Below are 17736 nucleotides of genomic sequence, written 5' to 3'. Positions count from 1 at the left end.
TCTCTGTATAGACTTGTTGACACCTCAGGACTATTTCAATCAGGTGGAAGATGAAAGTGTCTTGTGTGTGTGTGTGTGTGTGTGTGTGTGTGTGTGTGTGTGTGTGTGTGTGTGTGTGTGTGTGTGTGTGTGCTGACAAAAAAAGGGTTTGGCCAATGGCTATAACGCAACTTTTTCGTAATATTGTAAAAGTTTAGTGAACGCCACTCACATCAAAGGGGAATAAAAGAATTTCAAAGGAGGTCAAGGCAATTTAGTCCCCGAGGTGTCTTGATACTTGTGTTCCTGAAGGAGGAGGAGAAAGAGGAGGAGGAAGAAGAGAAGAGGTCACGCTGGTGGTACAAAGTGGCTGTGGCGGGAAGGCTTCAGCGGGAGAGGAGGAAAAAGGAAAAAAAAAAAAAAAAAAGATGGAAACTAAAGTATTGTTTTAAAAATGTTTGGCTCATATCACGTACCTCCCAGTTTGGAGCCGCGGCCGCTGCTGGCTGGCTCGCTGGCTGGCTCGCTGACTCCCCTCTCAACTGAAGGCAATTAAAATCTTTGTATGAAAACTTTTCCTTTACGGTCATTCCTTCCGGTGCGAGTATCACGTTTATAACAGGATTTACGTGCACACTAACCCGCGTCCATGCAGGCTATTGGCTTACACCCGCGGCTGGGAAATTGTCATATTCAGTATAACCTTCTTTTATACTTGAGGGAGTTTTGCATCGCACCCGCTGGAACTTTGAATCGTCTTAGGAATCTTTGGAAGGGATATTATTAACGTCTTTTCTCGATTCATAGTATGCAGTGTGTTTCCAAACTGTCATTCCCACTATAACTTTCCTTCGTACTTGAGGGAGTTTTGCATCGCAGCCGTGGAAACTTAGAATCGTCTTAGGAATCTTTGAAAGGAATATTATTAACGTCTTCTCGATTCATAGTATGCGGCGTATCTCCAAGCTCTCACTTTCAGTATAGCTTTCCTTCCTTACTTCAGGATTTGTATCGCAGCTGCTGGAACTTTGGATCGTCTTAGGAAACTTTGGAAGGGTTATTATTAGCGTCCCTTTGAGTCAGAGTTAGCAGATTCTTGGCCAACAATCGAGTAACATACTACACTTTCATTGTATTTAACCTCTTTCCTGAATGTTACGTCCTCTACTCTGCTAAGAATGAAATACTTGGGACTGTTATCTGATTAAGGGACTTACGACTAGGATTGAACAACGAAGTAAACAAAGCAAAACAAAAGTGGATGCAGAATGTTACGGAATGCACTCTCATTATCTTTTCGTCCAAGGTTTCAAAATAGCCAAGTGACACCACATTGTATTTGGACACCTACGCCTAAACTCCAACATGTTTGTCTTCTCAAGTTGACGTTTTCAATCGAATCACGTTTCACTTGAGGCGCTGTAATGGCTCGGCGGCGTGGAAGTGTAAGCCAGACTGCAACACGACGTGGGGTCTTGAGGGTGACATCTGGACAGCCGCGTCTCGCCAACACTTAAGGCGTCTTCAGCAGCGAGGAAATGCGGCAGGAATGACAACACGTCTCCGTCACAAAACATATCCCTTCCCGCTGGCAGACAACACGGCTCAGAGGCGCATTGGTGCAGTGTGTTAGTATTCTGTTAGTATTCGAGGCCACAGGTGACTGCAGAGATACACACACACACACACACACACACACACACACACACACACACACACACACACACACACACAGACGAGCTTTTGCATCCGGCTCCTCTGGCACGGCGCCTCTGATGCTACACGCGAGAGACAAATATGCATGGCGGTCAGGGAGGAAGTCAGTCTGTTTACTTACAACTGTCACGAATCATGAGTCTTCCCCAAAGATTTGACGACTTGATTAATCTTGCGGGTTTGTCTTGCAGGAGAAGGCGAGGCAAGACGGATGTTGAAACCTAATTCCTTGACTGGTTTAGCTTCTTACCTTAATTAAACAGTCTTACGCAAATTTATATTAAAATATTCAGACTCGCACCAAATTTAGATTGTAATGTAGGAATACACAGCAAAGGAGGTGATCGAGTATTTAATAAAGATTTTAAGTGCTTGTAGTTAAGTTTTGGGCTGGTTACAGCTCTCATGGATTATTCAAATGTTGTAAGTGTCTTTAGCGATCACTGGGTCCATGGGCGCGTCATTAGGAGCGAGAGAGTGACGAGAGGAGAGCTTTGGATATATGAGTACAGTTAAGTGGGAGAGGAAGACGCGAGACAAGATGAAAAAGTTGTATAGCAGTGAATATGAGAGAGAGAGAGAGAGAGAGAGAGAGAGAGAGAGAGAGAGAGAGAGAGAGAGGTGGGGGGTAATATCTACATAACAAATGATAGAGATAGGTAGAGATCGCTCAGCAAGACCAGCTACACAGAATATAATGGCTAACAAACCTGTCAAAGAAGAGTTAGCAGCTAGTGAATTAATAAGTGCAATAAGAACACACTTACCCTCTGCTAAAAGTGCGTAAAAGTAACAAGTTCTAACCTTGACAGAAATCTCAGAAACCCCAGAGTCCTTGACGTTTATTGATAAATGAGGACTCGATTATCTTTAATACATTCTCTTCAGGTTTAAGTGGCAATCTAACTGAGACGGAAACCTCAACTTCAAATCCCAGCTCTAGGAAATCATCGGGCAATTTAGTAGGGATTCGAATCCTGCCATTGGGAACAAGAAGCAATATTCCGGTGACCCAGAACGGTAGGTCATTGGCGCGTGTCTGGCTGGCTTCCTTTTCATGGTCGAAGCCACGAATGAGACGCTTCGAAGCTTCACTGCGACGCTTCTTGACTCACAAAGAGGTCCGGGTCGCGAAAGAGACGTGTGTGGAAGGCACTTTGTGTGTGTGTGTGTGTGTGTGTGCATGTGTGTGTGTGTGTGTGTGTGTGTGTGTGTGTGTGTGTGTGAAATATATAAAACTATGAACAATCGTTAATATATTACATGTATTGAATATTGTTTTTATTTTTTTGTCAGTAAACTAACTGTGTGTGTGTGTGTGTGTGCGCGCTTGACGTAGGCCAATATTCCCCGGAACCCGCAGGAAATCCCTCAAAGAAGAGCATCGGACACTTTAGACTCGGATTCCTTTTCATGAAGCGAGTCTCGTATTTCCCGAGTCAGAAGGAGGAGGATTTGATGGTGATCCGCAGCCCACACCCCGCCGGGCCATTGGATCTCTTTACCGCGATCATGGATGAAAGAGACCCTGATTGAGCTTTTGAACGACTTCGCACTCACAGATTGTACCGCGGCGAGGGAAGGCTTCTTGGTAACCGCTCGCACGCACACACACACACACACACACACCATAACAACAAGAAACTTATCAAGAGAAGAGGAAATGAGAATATGCAGATATACAGTTCTCAAAATGCAAATAAGACTCATGGAATGCATTACTAGATGTAGTGGTCGTGTGTGTGTGTGTGTGTTTTGTATGTGTGTGTGTGTGTGTGCAGACAGTATACATGAATTTAAATGTAAATGTGGCAAATTGCTGTTAAAATACGCGACATTATGAATTTGACTGAATCATTCTTTTCCTTAGCAGTTTTTTCCAGGTCCTTGTCAAACTTGCATTAGAATCTTGAGAACCTCCTTAAAAACCGTAATAACTTTCACTAGTGTCTAAAAATTTTATAGTCGCAATAAGACACTGAAACGTTTGAGATTAAGGAGTCTGTTCCTGTACACTACACCCACTAAACACCTCTCCGTTTAAACATCTCTCCGTGTTGCAGGAAGGCAGTCAAGGTTTCCCCAGATACTCGTAGCAAACGTTTGAGACTGAGAATGCTGTCTCTGAATACTTCACCAGCTGAAGACAACCAGATATACACACACAAACCAAACTCTATACTACTACACCAGCTGAAGACAACCAAATATACAGACACTAACCAACACCTATTCTTGTTGCAGGGAGGCAGTCAAGATTCCCGCTGATAGCTAAATAGAGCCAAGCATATACACACTAACCAGCCCTTACTACTACACACACTCTCTTTACGTGTTGCAGGGAGGCAGTCAAGGTACCGCTGATAGCAAACGGCAACATTCAGTACCTGGCGGATGTGGAGAGGTGTCTCGCCGCCACGGGTGCTGACGGCGTGATGAGTGCTGAGGGCAACCTGCACAACCCCGCCCTCTACGCCGGCACGCACCCCACCGTGTGGCAGGTGTCCCTCGAGTACCTGCACCTGGCCCTCGAGCACCCCTGCCCCACCAGCTACTCCCGCGGGCACGTCTTCAAGCTCCTGCACCACTGGTAACACTTTCAGAACGCGTATTCTCACCAAGACGATTTAAAACGGGTTTAAAACTTGTTCTTTCATTAAGATGATTCTTGTTGGTAACGTTCTTTGGGATTAAAACGTCTTCTTCTTTCACTAAGACGATTGTTATTGTTAATGTTCTTGGGTTTTAAAATGTTTTCTCACACTAAGACAATTTTTAAAGGCCACGAAGATGATTTAACGGGCTCTCACGCGTTTTTAGCTCACTGATGGAGAATATTGGCTAAGCTATTGCTAGAACTATAAATCTTTCCTCACAACCCTCCTTCCTTCCTTCCTTCCTTTTTTTCCCTCCCTTCCTCTCACCCTCCTATCCTTCCCACGCTTCTTCCCAACCTACCTCCCTCCTCCCTTTCACCCTCACCCTTTCACTCCTCACCCTTACTCCCACCCTCCTACCCACTCTCCTCCCACCATCACCCTTCATTCTTTCCCTCCGCAGCCTTTCTATGCCCGAGAACTTTGACTTGCGCTACCGTCTGTCCAAAACCTCCCGCGTCGAGGACATGATCGGCGTGGTGGAGGCTCTTCGGGATCGCATGTCGCCTTACCACACTGGGGAGAAGGCGTGGGAACCCGACCCCGCCTCGGAGCAAGCCCGCCTCCCGATGCCCCCCTGGTTATGTCAGCCCTACGTCCGTATCCCCCCCGAGGAACATCTCAAGAAGGTGCAGGAGAGTCAGCAGCGCGCCCTCCAGATCCAGAAGCAGCGGAAGGAGAAGCAGAAGCAGGAGGAAGAGGAGAATGAGCAGCAGCAACAAGAGAATGGCGAAGAAGATGAGAAGGATAAAGATGGAAGGTGAGGTTTTGTTTATGTGTGTGTGTGTGTGTGTGTGTGTGTGTGTGTGTGTCTGTCCGTCTGTTTGCACGAACACTGAAATTACGAGACGATAGAAAACCAAATGTCTCACACATTTACCATTTAAGAAACATTACCATTTAAGAAACAAATATATGAATAAAATAAACTGTAGTAACTGATGGTGGGGAAAAATTTGTCGATCAGTGAAGGGTTAATAAGTTGAGGAGCAGTGAGTGATGGGAACGTGATGTGAGTGGCGCACAGAAGCGACACTCAACCCGTGACAGGCTCGTCTGGCGCCATCACACCCTGGGACAAATTGACGAACTTTCTCTCCCGCGGCAGCATATTAACCCTTACACTGATAGACAGTTTTTTCCCTATACTTTATTACTACCATTTTTGTGGGAGAGAATATGGAAATAGCCTTAATGTATTGATTTCCAGACACGGTTTATTCCCTATAGTTAAGTTAATTAGCTGAAGGAATCTGAGCCAAACCTAAGCTAACCTAATACACGCTTAACCTAAACTAAACCGAACTTAACCTAACCTAATCTAAACCTAACATAATTGAAATCTAACTTAACTTAACCTTGCCTACCCCTCAGATGAAAACGCTAATGTTAGTTATTCCAATATTATCTTTTTGTTGTTGGTGTTTTTCAGATATTTATGTACAAGTCTCTCAGATGGGTACGTAATATTGGCTAGAAATTGCAAAATCGATTCTTTCTATCCCCTTCTTACTTGTACATGGTTATAATGACTCCATACTTTGCTTTTAGTGCTGTGAATTGTTGCATACCACAGTGAAAGGGTTAAGGGAAGAAAGTAAATAGGGTGAAGAGAAAAACCGATGGAATTAGTACAGCTCCCTTCCATACAGTAATGTCGTTGTGTATGCATGATGTGCGGTTTTTGTGTGCATTCTTAACTGCATAATTTCCTGGGAACGGTTCCACGCAGCATGAATGGGAGGGAAGGTCGAGGGAAGACTAAATAAATAAAATAAATACATTAAAAGCTAGTGACGTGCAGTGTGTCCTTGTATATGCATCACTTATGTATTTTGCTGCACTCTCAACCGCATAATTCCCTGAACGGGCTACGCTGTATTATAAATGGCGAGGGGAATACACAAATGAATAAAATAAATACATAAATAAACGAAAACTAGTAATCGCCTCCATTGCATCATTTGTGTTTTTTGCTGCATTCTCAACCGCATAATTTCCTGAACGGACTGCGCTGTATTATAAATGGCGAGGGGAATTCGTAGATAAATAAGATAAATACATAAAAAAAAAAAAAAAAGCTAGTGATATCCTCCATACAGTGTGTTCTTATGTGCGCATCAATTGTGTTTTTTGTTGCATTCTCAACCGCACAATTCCCCGAACAGGCCACGCGAGGACGAAAGAAAAAAAGAAAAAAGAGAATCTCACACACACACACACACACACACACACACACACGCTTTCTGGCAGTGAATGTACGGCACCTCCATTTCCATATGAATCCACAACGTGTTTTTCTCTCCCAGCACGGACTAAAAATAACCCTCACCTTTGTGGCCGGCAGACTCAAATAACCCTCCCTTACACCAGGACTCGACCCTGACACAAATTAGCCTCCGCCTCCGCTTCTCTTTGTCGGCGGCGCTCCTCTCTCTCCCCTGGCGGTGACTGCGCGCACCCAACTCCGCTCCCACTCACACGATCTTTATTCCACAGCGACAGCAATAAGAGGCCCATTGCGGAAGAGGGCGAGGCGGGTGATCTGTCCAAGAAGAAGAAAAAGAAGATGGTGAGGAACCCGAGGAAGTCCTTTGGCAAGCAACACGACCACTACGAGAAGTGTGTCTGTCGCAATCCCAAGGTGAGTACTCGTGTTGCCTTCTGCGTCCTTCCCTGCTTCCGCCCCTCCTTCCTCATCTTTCCTCGGCCCGTGTTCTGAAGCGTTTTGTTCTCCCGTAACGCTATCTAACGCTATTTTCAAAGGCCTCGAGTGATTAATTGGGTTTTCATGCATTCTTTTCCTTTTTGTTCTCCCGTAACGCTATTTTCAAAGGTTTCAAGTGATTAATTGGGTTTTCATGCATTCTTTTCCTTTTGTTCTCCCATGACGCTATTTTCAAAGGTCGCTGGGATAATTAGATGGATTTTCTTACTTTCTTTTTCTCTCCATGGTGTAGAATCCTTGTTAAACTGTCACTGTAATCATTCAAACACTTGAAAGTCACAGTAACTTACATAAGAACCTGCTCTCTTGAAAGTTAATCACTATTTTCAAAGGCCAAAGGTTGGGTTCTCATGCGTCCTTTCTCTCTTCGTGATCCAGAATTCTTAAACTATCAATGTAATCATGAAAACACCCATAAAAACTACAGTAACTTACATTAGCACCCATTAAAAGTTGTCAAGATGAGACACTGGTACGTTTGAGAATGCGGGCCAGTGTTAGCACAGAAATGGACTCATCTCACTTTGCCAGAAGAAACAATTTTTTGATCAGTAAAATTTATTACTTCGTTGCATATTGATGTCATTATTGTTGCATATTGTTATTATTGTTCGTTTATTTATTCATTACTTTATTTTTATTTTCAAAAGTTATGAGTCGGCAGGTTTACATGTCAGTTATAAATAAATAAATAAATAAAACAAGTAAATTGCAACAGCCATGACGTAAACTGTATATATAAATATCTGTGTAATTTTACGTTCGTGAAAATTAATAAAGGAATAAATAAATAGTTTCGCTGGCCAGAGTGAGACGGGTGTCCTTGCATCTTTTGTTTTCTTATGTTCTTATGTTTCATCAGTGTCAAGTCTTTCCTCTCTCGTCTTTCTTGGTGACGCGCGCCGCTGCTGCCTAATGACTCCTCAGGCTAATTGATCACTCACAGAATTGAGTCTTTTCACCAGTCACCACCGGCACACAGCACACGCGCGTGCACCCTTCGCCCCTGCCTGTCTGTGTGCTGAGTCAACATTTGTGTCCTAGTTACAGTTCATGAGATTAAAAAGTTGCGACTCATGACGAGGGTGTGGCGATCAGAGGCCGTGTTCTGAAGCGCTCTGCTCTCTCACCACAGAGATAATTAGTTTGGTTATCAAGAGTGTTTATCCTGCTATTTATGTAGAAATCTTGTTAATGTGTCACTTGAATAGTAACAACACCCTTAGGAACTTTTGTAACTTCAGTTACAACACCCTTAAAACCCGTATAACTTCATCTAGGGTCTTTTAATAATGTAAAAATACTGTAAATCTGTTACTAGAATTGTGAAAACACCCTTAAAGACTCGTGTGACTTCATCTAGTGCCTTTAGAAAATAGTGGAGGTGCGGCGCAGAAGTGTTTGAGAATATGCTCCAAAGTGTGATGGGTCCGCAGGGAGGCCGCTGCTCGCACGGGCTGTGCCGGGCGTGCTGCAAGGTGAAGTGCTACACGCAGGGCCTGGACTGTCCCGGCCACCGCATCCTGGTCAAGACCAAACGAGAGAAGGCGGCGATATATTACGCCCAGCAGGAGGCGCTGAAGAAGGAGGAGGAGGGGAAGGAGGGTCGGGCAGCGGAGGAGGATGGTGGGGAGAAACTGCTGTCCTCCCAGACTCCCCAAGACCAGAGGCAGGAGCACCAGACCATGGACTCGCCTCCCCAGCAGGAGCCGCTGCTGCCACTCACGGCAGAAGCGGAGGCTCGTGAATCAGGGAAGACGGATGAACCCTTGGGGCCTGAGGGAGTTGCTGCAGAGGAATCAATCGGCACTCTACTGCAGGAGGTTCCCAATGGTCTCCCAGATGACTCCCCGCCACTTACCGACGAGGAGAAAGACTCTCAGGACTCAGGATTGGCCAAGGCTGTCACTTAGCGAGGCGTTTGTCTTGTCGGTGACGCAACACAGACTGACAGACACCAGACTCATATATTTTGAATAAACAGGGAAATTGTAGACGTGTGGTTCAGTCACCTGTGTGTGTGTGTGTGTGTGTGTGTGTGTGTGTGTGTGTGTGTGTGTGTGTGTGTGTGTGTGTGTTGGGAAACGCGTGAGTAATGTTCCTTTCTCTCTCTCTCTCTCTCTCTCTCTCTCTCTCTCTCTCTCTCTCTCTCTCTCTCTCTCTCTCTCTCTCTCTCTCTCTCTCTCTCTCTCTCTCGTTGTCTTTCATAATTCGGCATGGCTTGGTTTCCATAGCCTGAGAAAGTGTGTGCTGGACTTGAGAAATAAATAAAGAGGAGCAGGACTGGAAATTGGTGCGATGGGCGGGGCTTAGCTTGGGTAAACTACGAAACATACAGAAAGGGTAGTGAGAACACCTAACGTGTGGCTAAGAGAAAGAGAGAGAGAGAGAGAGAGAGAGAGAGAGAGAGAGAGAGAGAGAGAGAGAGAGAGAGAGGCATACCCTGCAATCATTCCGGTGCATTACGATAAGAGACAGTCAGTGAGAGCGGACACTAAATATAAAACAGCAGGAGGAGGAGGAGGTGGAGGAGTTGTAGCTAGTGGGATTAAGCCTTGAGTTTATGATATTATCCCATGGGACTTGACTCTGCAGGAGTGGACGAGAGCGAGGGCGAGGACGAGGCCATCCCATCCATGTCCCGAACGACCCCGGGGAAGGCCGCGCCAGTTTTCCCTCCATCACAAACTGAGGCGGTGATGGAGCGGTAAAGCTGGCCGCTGCATCACCCTCCCCCTCCCTCTCCCACTTCCTCTTTCCCTCCCTACCTATACCTCTCCCTCCCTCTCCCCGCCTCCCGTCACGCTCACTACTCGCTTATTTCTGGAACACGCCACAGATTTAAGCCTCGGATTTTATGTTGTTACGCTTCTGGCTTCCACTGGCGTCTTGAGAGAGAGAGAGAGAGAGAGAGAGAGAGAGAGATAGAGAGAGAGAGAGAGTTATCACAATCACAAGCCCTTCTACTTATCTGTGTCCCTTAACGAGGACGATTCCATTCCAGGGGAGAAACGCAGCGCAAACTTCCCTCTCCCTCCTGGATATCACAGCAGCGACATTGGGTTTACTTCTTAGCGGTAATTCCTTTCTTCATGTCGCGGTAGCTCCCCGACTAGTGGCCCCGCCCCCTACCATTGGCAAGGCTCCAAGTTAAAGGTGGGTTGGTGGGTCTGCCGGCGAGCGCCCAGCCACGGTATAGCCCTCTCTCTCTGCCTTCACCACACTGTTGCATTACACGCTCACCATTGTTCTGCCCTCGACCTCGCTGCTTTCTGTTCTCCGCGGCCGTGTTATAATTCTGAGTTTGGGTGTGTTTGGATTTCCGGCAGGTCGAGTATAATGCGTGAGTGTTGTTTTAATTCATGTATCTGGCTTTGTTTTGTTTTGTTTCCCCTCGTGCTGTGCTCTGCTGTGGCTCGCCTGCACTCACTTGTCCGTCCTGGTGTTTGTTGCCATCTCTGTCTTGTTGTTGCAGTGGCCGCGGTAATGGGCATCATGAAGGTGGCGAGATGTGTTTTCGTGGGTGTTTGTGTGTTGTGTTGCCTTGACTCACTCACGCCGGCGGAGGTTGCAAGGCGTCTAATTACCCTGGGCTGCTAAATCACGTCTCCTTTAATCCCGCAGGAATACAAGGATGAATTAAACATGGACGTGGTCAGTTCCGGTAAAGGACAGTATGAAGTGTATTTCTCTCGTCTCTCCTCTTCGGCCTGTCTATTCATATGTTCTTATGTTCTGTCTCTCCGTTTGTATGTCAGTTCCGCTAAAAGACAGTATGAAATCTATCTCCCTCGTCTTTCCTCTCTGACCAGCTGTCTATTCGTCTGTCTTATTGTCCCGTCCCTTATATTCTGTCTATTTATGCCTTGTTTTTTTCATATTCTGGTCTTTTGTCTATTCTTTTGTCTGTCAGTCCCGGTAAATAGACGGTGTGAAATTTATCTCCCTCGTCCTTCCTTTCTGGCCAATTGTCTATTCGTCTGTCTGTCTTTTCTGTCCCTTATATACTGTTTTGTCTATCCATGTGTCTATTTCTTTATCTCTCTATCCATTCGTCTCTCCGTCCTTCTGTTTTGCTCTACTGTCCTTCATTTTATCCATTTGTCACTCTGTATATTCTCTTAGTCTACCCATCCATCCAGACATCTTTCATCCTTCCTTAATTATTTTGCTTTTCCGTTCCTCCATCTACCTATCCTTTCATATGCTCGCCTGTTACCCTCCTGTCTCTCTCATATCTATCCATCCACCCTTCCATCTATCTATCTTTCCACAATACCTCTTCTTTCACCCTTCTGTCCATTTATCCATGCATCCTTCCGTCCATTTATCCCTACATATTCTCATCTCTTTCACCCTCCTCTCTCTGTCATCCATCCACTCTTCCCTCTATGTATTCTTCCATAATACCTCTTCTTTTACCCTCTTGTCTCTCCCATCCGTCCATCTGTCTCTGTATGCACCCCTGTACACACTCCCGCGCCTCCTTCCCCTCCTGTCCCATCAGCAAACCGTAGGGGAGCAGTTTTGATTATTTACTTGCAGTGCCTGACGCGGCGGCGGGTACCTCGTTTTAAAGAGGTAAGTTGATGTACCGTGCACTGTTCCCGTCTCCTGCTCCGCCTCCGCTCCTTGGACTAACTTCAGGCTCTTACTTTACACTCCACGTAATTATTTGGAAGGAAAGAACCACCACACTGGATGGACTGGTATTCGCGTGACTGTAAATTGGGTGACTTTTCTTGTCCGTGTCGCTTACATAAAAGGAGTCGGAAAGGTTTGCTCTTACTTCACACTCAACGTAAATGTTTGAGAGGAAAAAAGCACCACATTGCATTGACTGGTGCCCGCGTGACTGTAGCTCGGGTATGACTGCGTTTTCTCTTCTGTGTTTTCGCCTTCCGCCGAGAGATGTCGCGTATGTATCTAGAATTGGAAAAATTCGTTCTTACTTCACACGCTACACAATTGTTTGCGAGGAAAAAAGTACCACATTGTATAGACTGGTATTCACGTGACTGTAACTTAAATATTGCTGTTTTCTCGTCCGTGTTTTCACTTTCAGTCGAGAGATGTCGCTTACGTATCTAGATTTGATTTTTTTTTTTTAATTATCTTCAAGAAGTGGGAAACCAGGGTAGTCTAAAGAATAATCAGGGATTTAAGTGTGATAAACACACCTGAGGCAGTGCTGAGCCGTCTCATCGAAGCGAAATGGAGAAGATAATCATTTTTTTTCCCCCGCTTGTCTATGCAAATGAAGGTCTGCGAGGCTGTTGGCGAGGGGCACGATGGCTTGGGGGAAAAAAGGCGAGGTGAGGGTGAGGGAAAAATACGGAATTAATTTTGAACTTTGGTGAAGCTGCTCAGGTGTTCCCGGCGTGTTTGTTTGGTGCCCAGGCCTCTTTTATTACCGACAGGAGGTTTGGGTGGCGTGTTTTGTTTTTCATTGTTTTATTGCTCTTTTCATTGATATTATTCTTGTTGTTTTCATTGTTCTTGTTGTTGTTCTTATTCTTAATGATAATATTGTTATTGTTACTACTACTACTACTACTACAACTACTACTACTACTACTACTACTACTACTACTACTACTACTATAACAATTATTACTTCATATCACTATGAACTATCGTTGTTGTTATTGTTGCTGTTCTTTCTTTCCATTTTTGTTGTTGTCGTTGTTGTTGTTGTTGCTGCTGTTGCTATAGGGACAGAGAACTTCGCAAATGGCTGTAGAAGAAAAAAAAAACACACAAAGGAAAAATAACAACCACAAAAGACCTGTTATTCCTTAAGAGACAGTTTGGAAGATACGAAGTACACAGTACCGGTGATTAGCTGATTGATTTAAAAAGAAGTGCACAGTCGGAAGGGGAAGAGGGAGAGGCATCATAGTTGTCTGTAGCAATTAACACAGTCGGCCCAGCTGAGGGTGGGCGGCCAGTCACGAGAAGAGTTATTGCTGACGGCTAATCACAAGAGGCAATTATCCTGTATATGAGGTGCCGGCTCGTTAGGGAGACTCGCTAACTGCCGGTGTGTCAAAAAATTTAAACATAGGTAAGACTGATATGCATTGATTTCATGCCGTAAAATCTATAAACACGTAATGACTTGATATAAAACTTAAATGTCTTATTGAAAGCGAGAGAGAGAGAGAGAGAGAGAGAGAGAGAGAGAGAGAGAGAGAGAGAGAGAGAGAGAGAGAGAGAGAGAGATTAGTCAAGACTTTCTCAGATTCTTGTTAAAACTTTGTTGATTTACTTTCTTTGTTGTTTGCATAAAGTTGAGTATTGTCTTAATTGTTGACCCCCGGCTTATAATTCGCCAAGGCAGGAAGATTTCACCTGGGAGGACACGAGAAGGATGAAGGTAACTGAGTTCGCTGCTATATGCAATTTTCTGTTCATATTATTAAGCTTATAATCCTTTATCCTCTCCACATAAAGTCCTAGAGTCTTTTACACGTAATCCTCTTTTGTTTACATTTCAGTTCTTTGCCTGTTCTTCCGAGAGTCTGTAATCCTTTATCATGACTCGTATCCTAAATTCTTACATGTTGGTTATATTACTTTATCATCTATGTAAATTAATAACTTTGCAGTATCAGTTTCCTTTCAGTATGTTCGTTAATTGTTGTAATCACCATTGACTGGATAACAGGACCATTACTCCAAGCAGGTAATTTATAACAATTTATGAACTCTTGAATGTTCTTCATACTTTTCTTTTCTTAGCTTCATGACTATTAATAGAAAATCGATAAAGGCAAAACAGTTTCTCCTCATTACATTACACTATATAAGTCATTTGAAACGAACCTCTAATTTAACAAGATAATTGCTTGGAATCCTTTTACCTTGTGAATCTTTTGCATAAATCCTTGTAGAAAATCCCTAACCACACCTTATCCTCCTCTGTATCCATGTATTTTGTATTCATGCCCATCTTACCTTTAGTTTTCTTTTAATATTTCCTATAACACTAAAAGAATTAATTGGTTCGAGTCTGCTTCACGTGCGCGGGGTGCACTACGCAGTGCGCACGTCCAGGCGGGATTGAGAAGGACGCGTGGGCAGCGGGCGGCAAGAAGGAAGGTGAGTGATTAATGTTCCCTCCTTGATTTATGTGCTTATATATTCACTCCATATTTGAACAGCTTGTAGATGAAGGCTCCTTGGACTAAAGCTGCTGAGTTTGTAGGATGTAAGAGAGAGGGGAGGATGAAAAATGGGATATTGTGAAGGACTCGCGAAGGAATAGCAGTGGAGAATATTGGGGAGGGGGGGTGGAAGGAAGGGATGAGGATCTGAAGTGGTGTGCTCACTCCATACTTGAACAATGTGTAAATGAAGGCTCCGTGAACTAAAGATGCAGAGTTTGTAGGATGTAAGAGTGAGAAGGATGAACAAAAAAAAAAAAAGTTATCTCGTAGGTATCGTGAAGGAATGGCGGTGAAGAGGATTCAAGAGGGAGGGGTGAGGACTGAGGTGGTCCTGTGTTGCGTCGAGATTAGTGCGCGAAAGTTGGTGTGGATAGTAATACAGAGGAAGTACTTTTTGGTGTGTAACATTTAAATAAGGTAAATCTTACAAATAGCGGCTCCCTCTGTATTCATTTCCCGCCCCTGTCCAGGAGTAGCAAGCTTGGGGATTTCATGGGAAAGCGGAGTTTTAGGGTGGGGAACGCCACAGTAGGTTAAATTTGGGAAACCTGAAAAGTCTTAAGGAAAAAATTTTTTTGGAGAAAAACCTGAAAAAAAAGTCAACAAACAAGGAATGTTGTCCCTCCCACACAAACCTAACTTAACATTACCTAACCTAAACTAAACTAGGCCGGGGGGGGGGGGGCTCCGTCCCCTGAACCCCGCCTTAAGGATTCTAACCATGTCCCATACAATAACTGCTTCACGTATGTTATAGGAGACTTTGTAGCATTGTCATAATGGGGCGGCGTCTAGTATGGGACACAGTGCCCTCGAGAATGAGAAGAGGTTGGGAAGGGTGAGCTGGGGGAAAGGGTGGGAACGGACTTTTTATAAAGAATTACCTATTTCCCTTTATGCAAGAGTACTAGTTTTCTTACCTGGTTCTCTCACCAGGTGGGCATCCCAGTATCCAGAATTGGCAACCCAGGTGCCCAGTGGAAGCTGCAGTCTGCTGATGTGCCAGCCCATCCAATGTTATGGGCTATATTACTTTAGAAACCTTTAACAATTAGCCGAATGTTACATCATGTGCAGAGAGAAAACAATTGTAAAGACTCAAGTGAAGAATCCTTTGGGTATATCAAATTGTGTTCTCACTTGAGTAATCTTGTACTGATGACCTCTTGTGGTACAGTAAAATCCCTCTTATCCGGCATCAACGGGACCGCCGACATACCGGATACTTGAATATTGCCTGATACTTGAATAGAAGTGAAATTATGTCCACAATCACCACCCTACACTCACGCATCTTACCATAACAAAGATCAGCTGATCTGATCAGCTGCTTAAGTGTAAGCACAACACGCTTCCTCTTTTCTACAACTTTAGGCATGATGAAGGCATCAGGCGATAAACAGTGCACACGCGGGACTGAGTCACTGAGTAAACACAGTGCAGTGGGCCGCGGGTGGCGCGACGCAGTGCGCTCTGGTGGCGAGGGGACAAAGTATGCCTCGTGTGGGAATTTTAATCGATTTTATGAGTACACATTGATTTTTTTATTGATTTTAAGGCTCGGGGAAAAATGTGCCGGATACTTGAAGCTGCTGGATACTCGAATGCCAGATGAGAGGGATTTTACTGTATTAAGTGTTGGGTTACAGAACATATCTTCGGGAGCAATTGTGCAATGACTGAAAAATTTGCCAATACTTTACCATGCTTTGGCACAACAGTTGACCATGGACCGAGTATAAATCCAAAGCCTTCAGTCCCTGGAAGTAATCCAGGTGTTCCATGCCTTGAATGTTCTTTGTCCATCGTCTCTGAACAGACTCCATCAGCCTTAGGTCTGTAATATATCCCAAATTCCACAGAGATGTGCAGTATTCCAGTAGGGGCCATAGTTGAGATATATAAATAAGAATGAGGAAAGGTGCCGCCCAATTTACTGTAGATTTAAGTATGTTTTGAGCTGTGCCACCTGCTTTTTTGAAAAGTATTAGCTATATGCTGATGAAACTTCAGGGATGAGTGTATAGTTACTCCAAGGTCAATTGCTGAATACCTAATTGGAATTGGTGTCAGTCATATAGTACAAGCCAGAGACTGGTGAAGGTGGCCAATCCACAGGCCATCTACTGAATTGTAATACTACACATTTATTGGTATTCATGGACAATCCCCAAGAGGATGCCACCTTATGAAGAAGAGTAATATCAGTTTCACAAGTAGTCATATATTATTAGTGAAAAAATTAATATATAAAAGAAAAAGCAATGGACCAAGAACAGAGCCCTGTGGCATCCCACTCACTATATCACAAGAGCTACTCCATTTATGATCCGCATTCATTACTGTTGGTCAAGAATTCTCTTATCCAACTCAAAAGGTTGCCTGTGATACCCAGATTACTTAGTTTATTCAGTACAGTACTGTGGCATACCATGTTGAAAGCCTTGGAAAAGTAAAAAAGAATGAGATCAGCATTGTCACCTTGATCTAGTACATAGAAGATATTACATGTTAGCAATAGTTGGTGCTCAGTAGATCTTCCTGGCCTAAAGCCAAACTGGTCATTACATAAGTCATTACTGGTGGTATAATCATAAATGATTTGCACAAAATATGTTCAAGTGACTTTCCACAGACTGGTGTTAAAGATACAGGTCTGTAATGTAAAGGGTTGTGCCTAATTCCTTTTTTATAAATTTTATAAATTTGTTTTCACAAAGCTACATTCTAATTCTTAGATTATATTATGTCCTTGTGCTGATTTGCTTCCAAGTTTTTGTACTATTGATTATATATTTAGTTTTGTGGAAGGTGGTGAAGGAAACATGGGCTGGGAATCGAATGCTTTATTCCTGAATAGTTTCACCGATTGGGCTTCTTCAGAGAAATATGGCTTGCAGGCCAAGCCATCCTAATTATTAGGATGCTGGAGCTGTACTGAGTACAACTGCAGATATACTGAATACAACTGCAGGAGTTGTACTCAGTACAACTCCAGCATCCCAATAATTAGGACAGCTTGGCCTGCAAGCCATATTCCTCTGAAGAAGCCCCACGAGTGAAACTATTCAGGAATAAAGCATTCGATTCCCAGCCTGTGTTTCCTTCACCACCTTCCACAACTCATCACAATGTCCTCATATTTTTGTTTATTTTTTTTTATTTATTTGTGTCTGTGTGTAAGGTAAAACTAGTCTTAATTTTGCAGGTAGCCACTGCCACCACCACTACAACCACTGCTGCCATCACTACCAGGAAGTGTGGTGGTGCAGAATAACCGTCTGGAACCCTGCTCACTCCCTCCACCACCACCAGACCATCAATCCATCCACTTCTGTCCTCCACACTTTCTTGTCCACATCACAGTTTGGGTTTGCTATTTATAAGGCGTTTTATTGCAATTTCAACCATTACAATGCGCAGTTATAACTATTCTCAGGTTAAAAAATTGCACTATTTGGAATATTTCTGACCCGTTTCACCT

The 17736-nt window shown here is 44.0% G+C and overlaps 1 protein-coding gene across 1 annotated transcript in view; it reads left to right on the top strand.

Annotated features, from left to right (window-relative positions):
* Positions 1 to 9074, top strand: part of LOC135088686 (tRNA-dihydrouridine(16/17) synthase [NAD(P)(+)]-like) — a 98089-nt gene extending 89015 nt beyond the window's left edge. The window contains exons 6-9 of the mRNA XM_063983624.1: positions 4037 to 4285; positions 4756 to 5112; positions 6852 to 6996; positions 8517 to 9074. Coding sequence (XP_063839694.1) covers positions 4037 to 4285; positions 4756 to 5112; positions 6852 to 6996; positions 8517 to 8993 — 1228 coding nt within the window. The 3' untranslated portion in view covers positions 8994 to 9074. The remainder of the gene's footprint in view (positions 1 to 4036; positions 4286 to 4755; positions 5113 to 6851; positions 6997 to 8516) is intronic.
* Positions 9075 to 17736: the final 8662 nt, after the last annotated feature.

Source organism: Scylla paramamosain, chromosome 31 (assembly GCF_035594125.1).
Source record: "Scylla paramamosain isolate STU-SP2022 chromosome 31, ASM3559412v1, whole genome shotgun sequence".
Lineage (NCBI taxonomy): Eukaryota > Metazoa > Arthropoda > Malacostraca > Decapoda > Portunidae > Scylla > Scylla paramamosain.
Note: the sequence above shows the minus strand (reverse complement) of the source record. Positions and strands in the feature narration are given on the sequence as shown.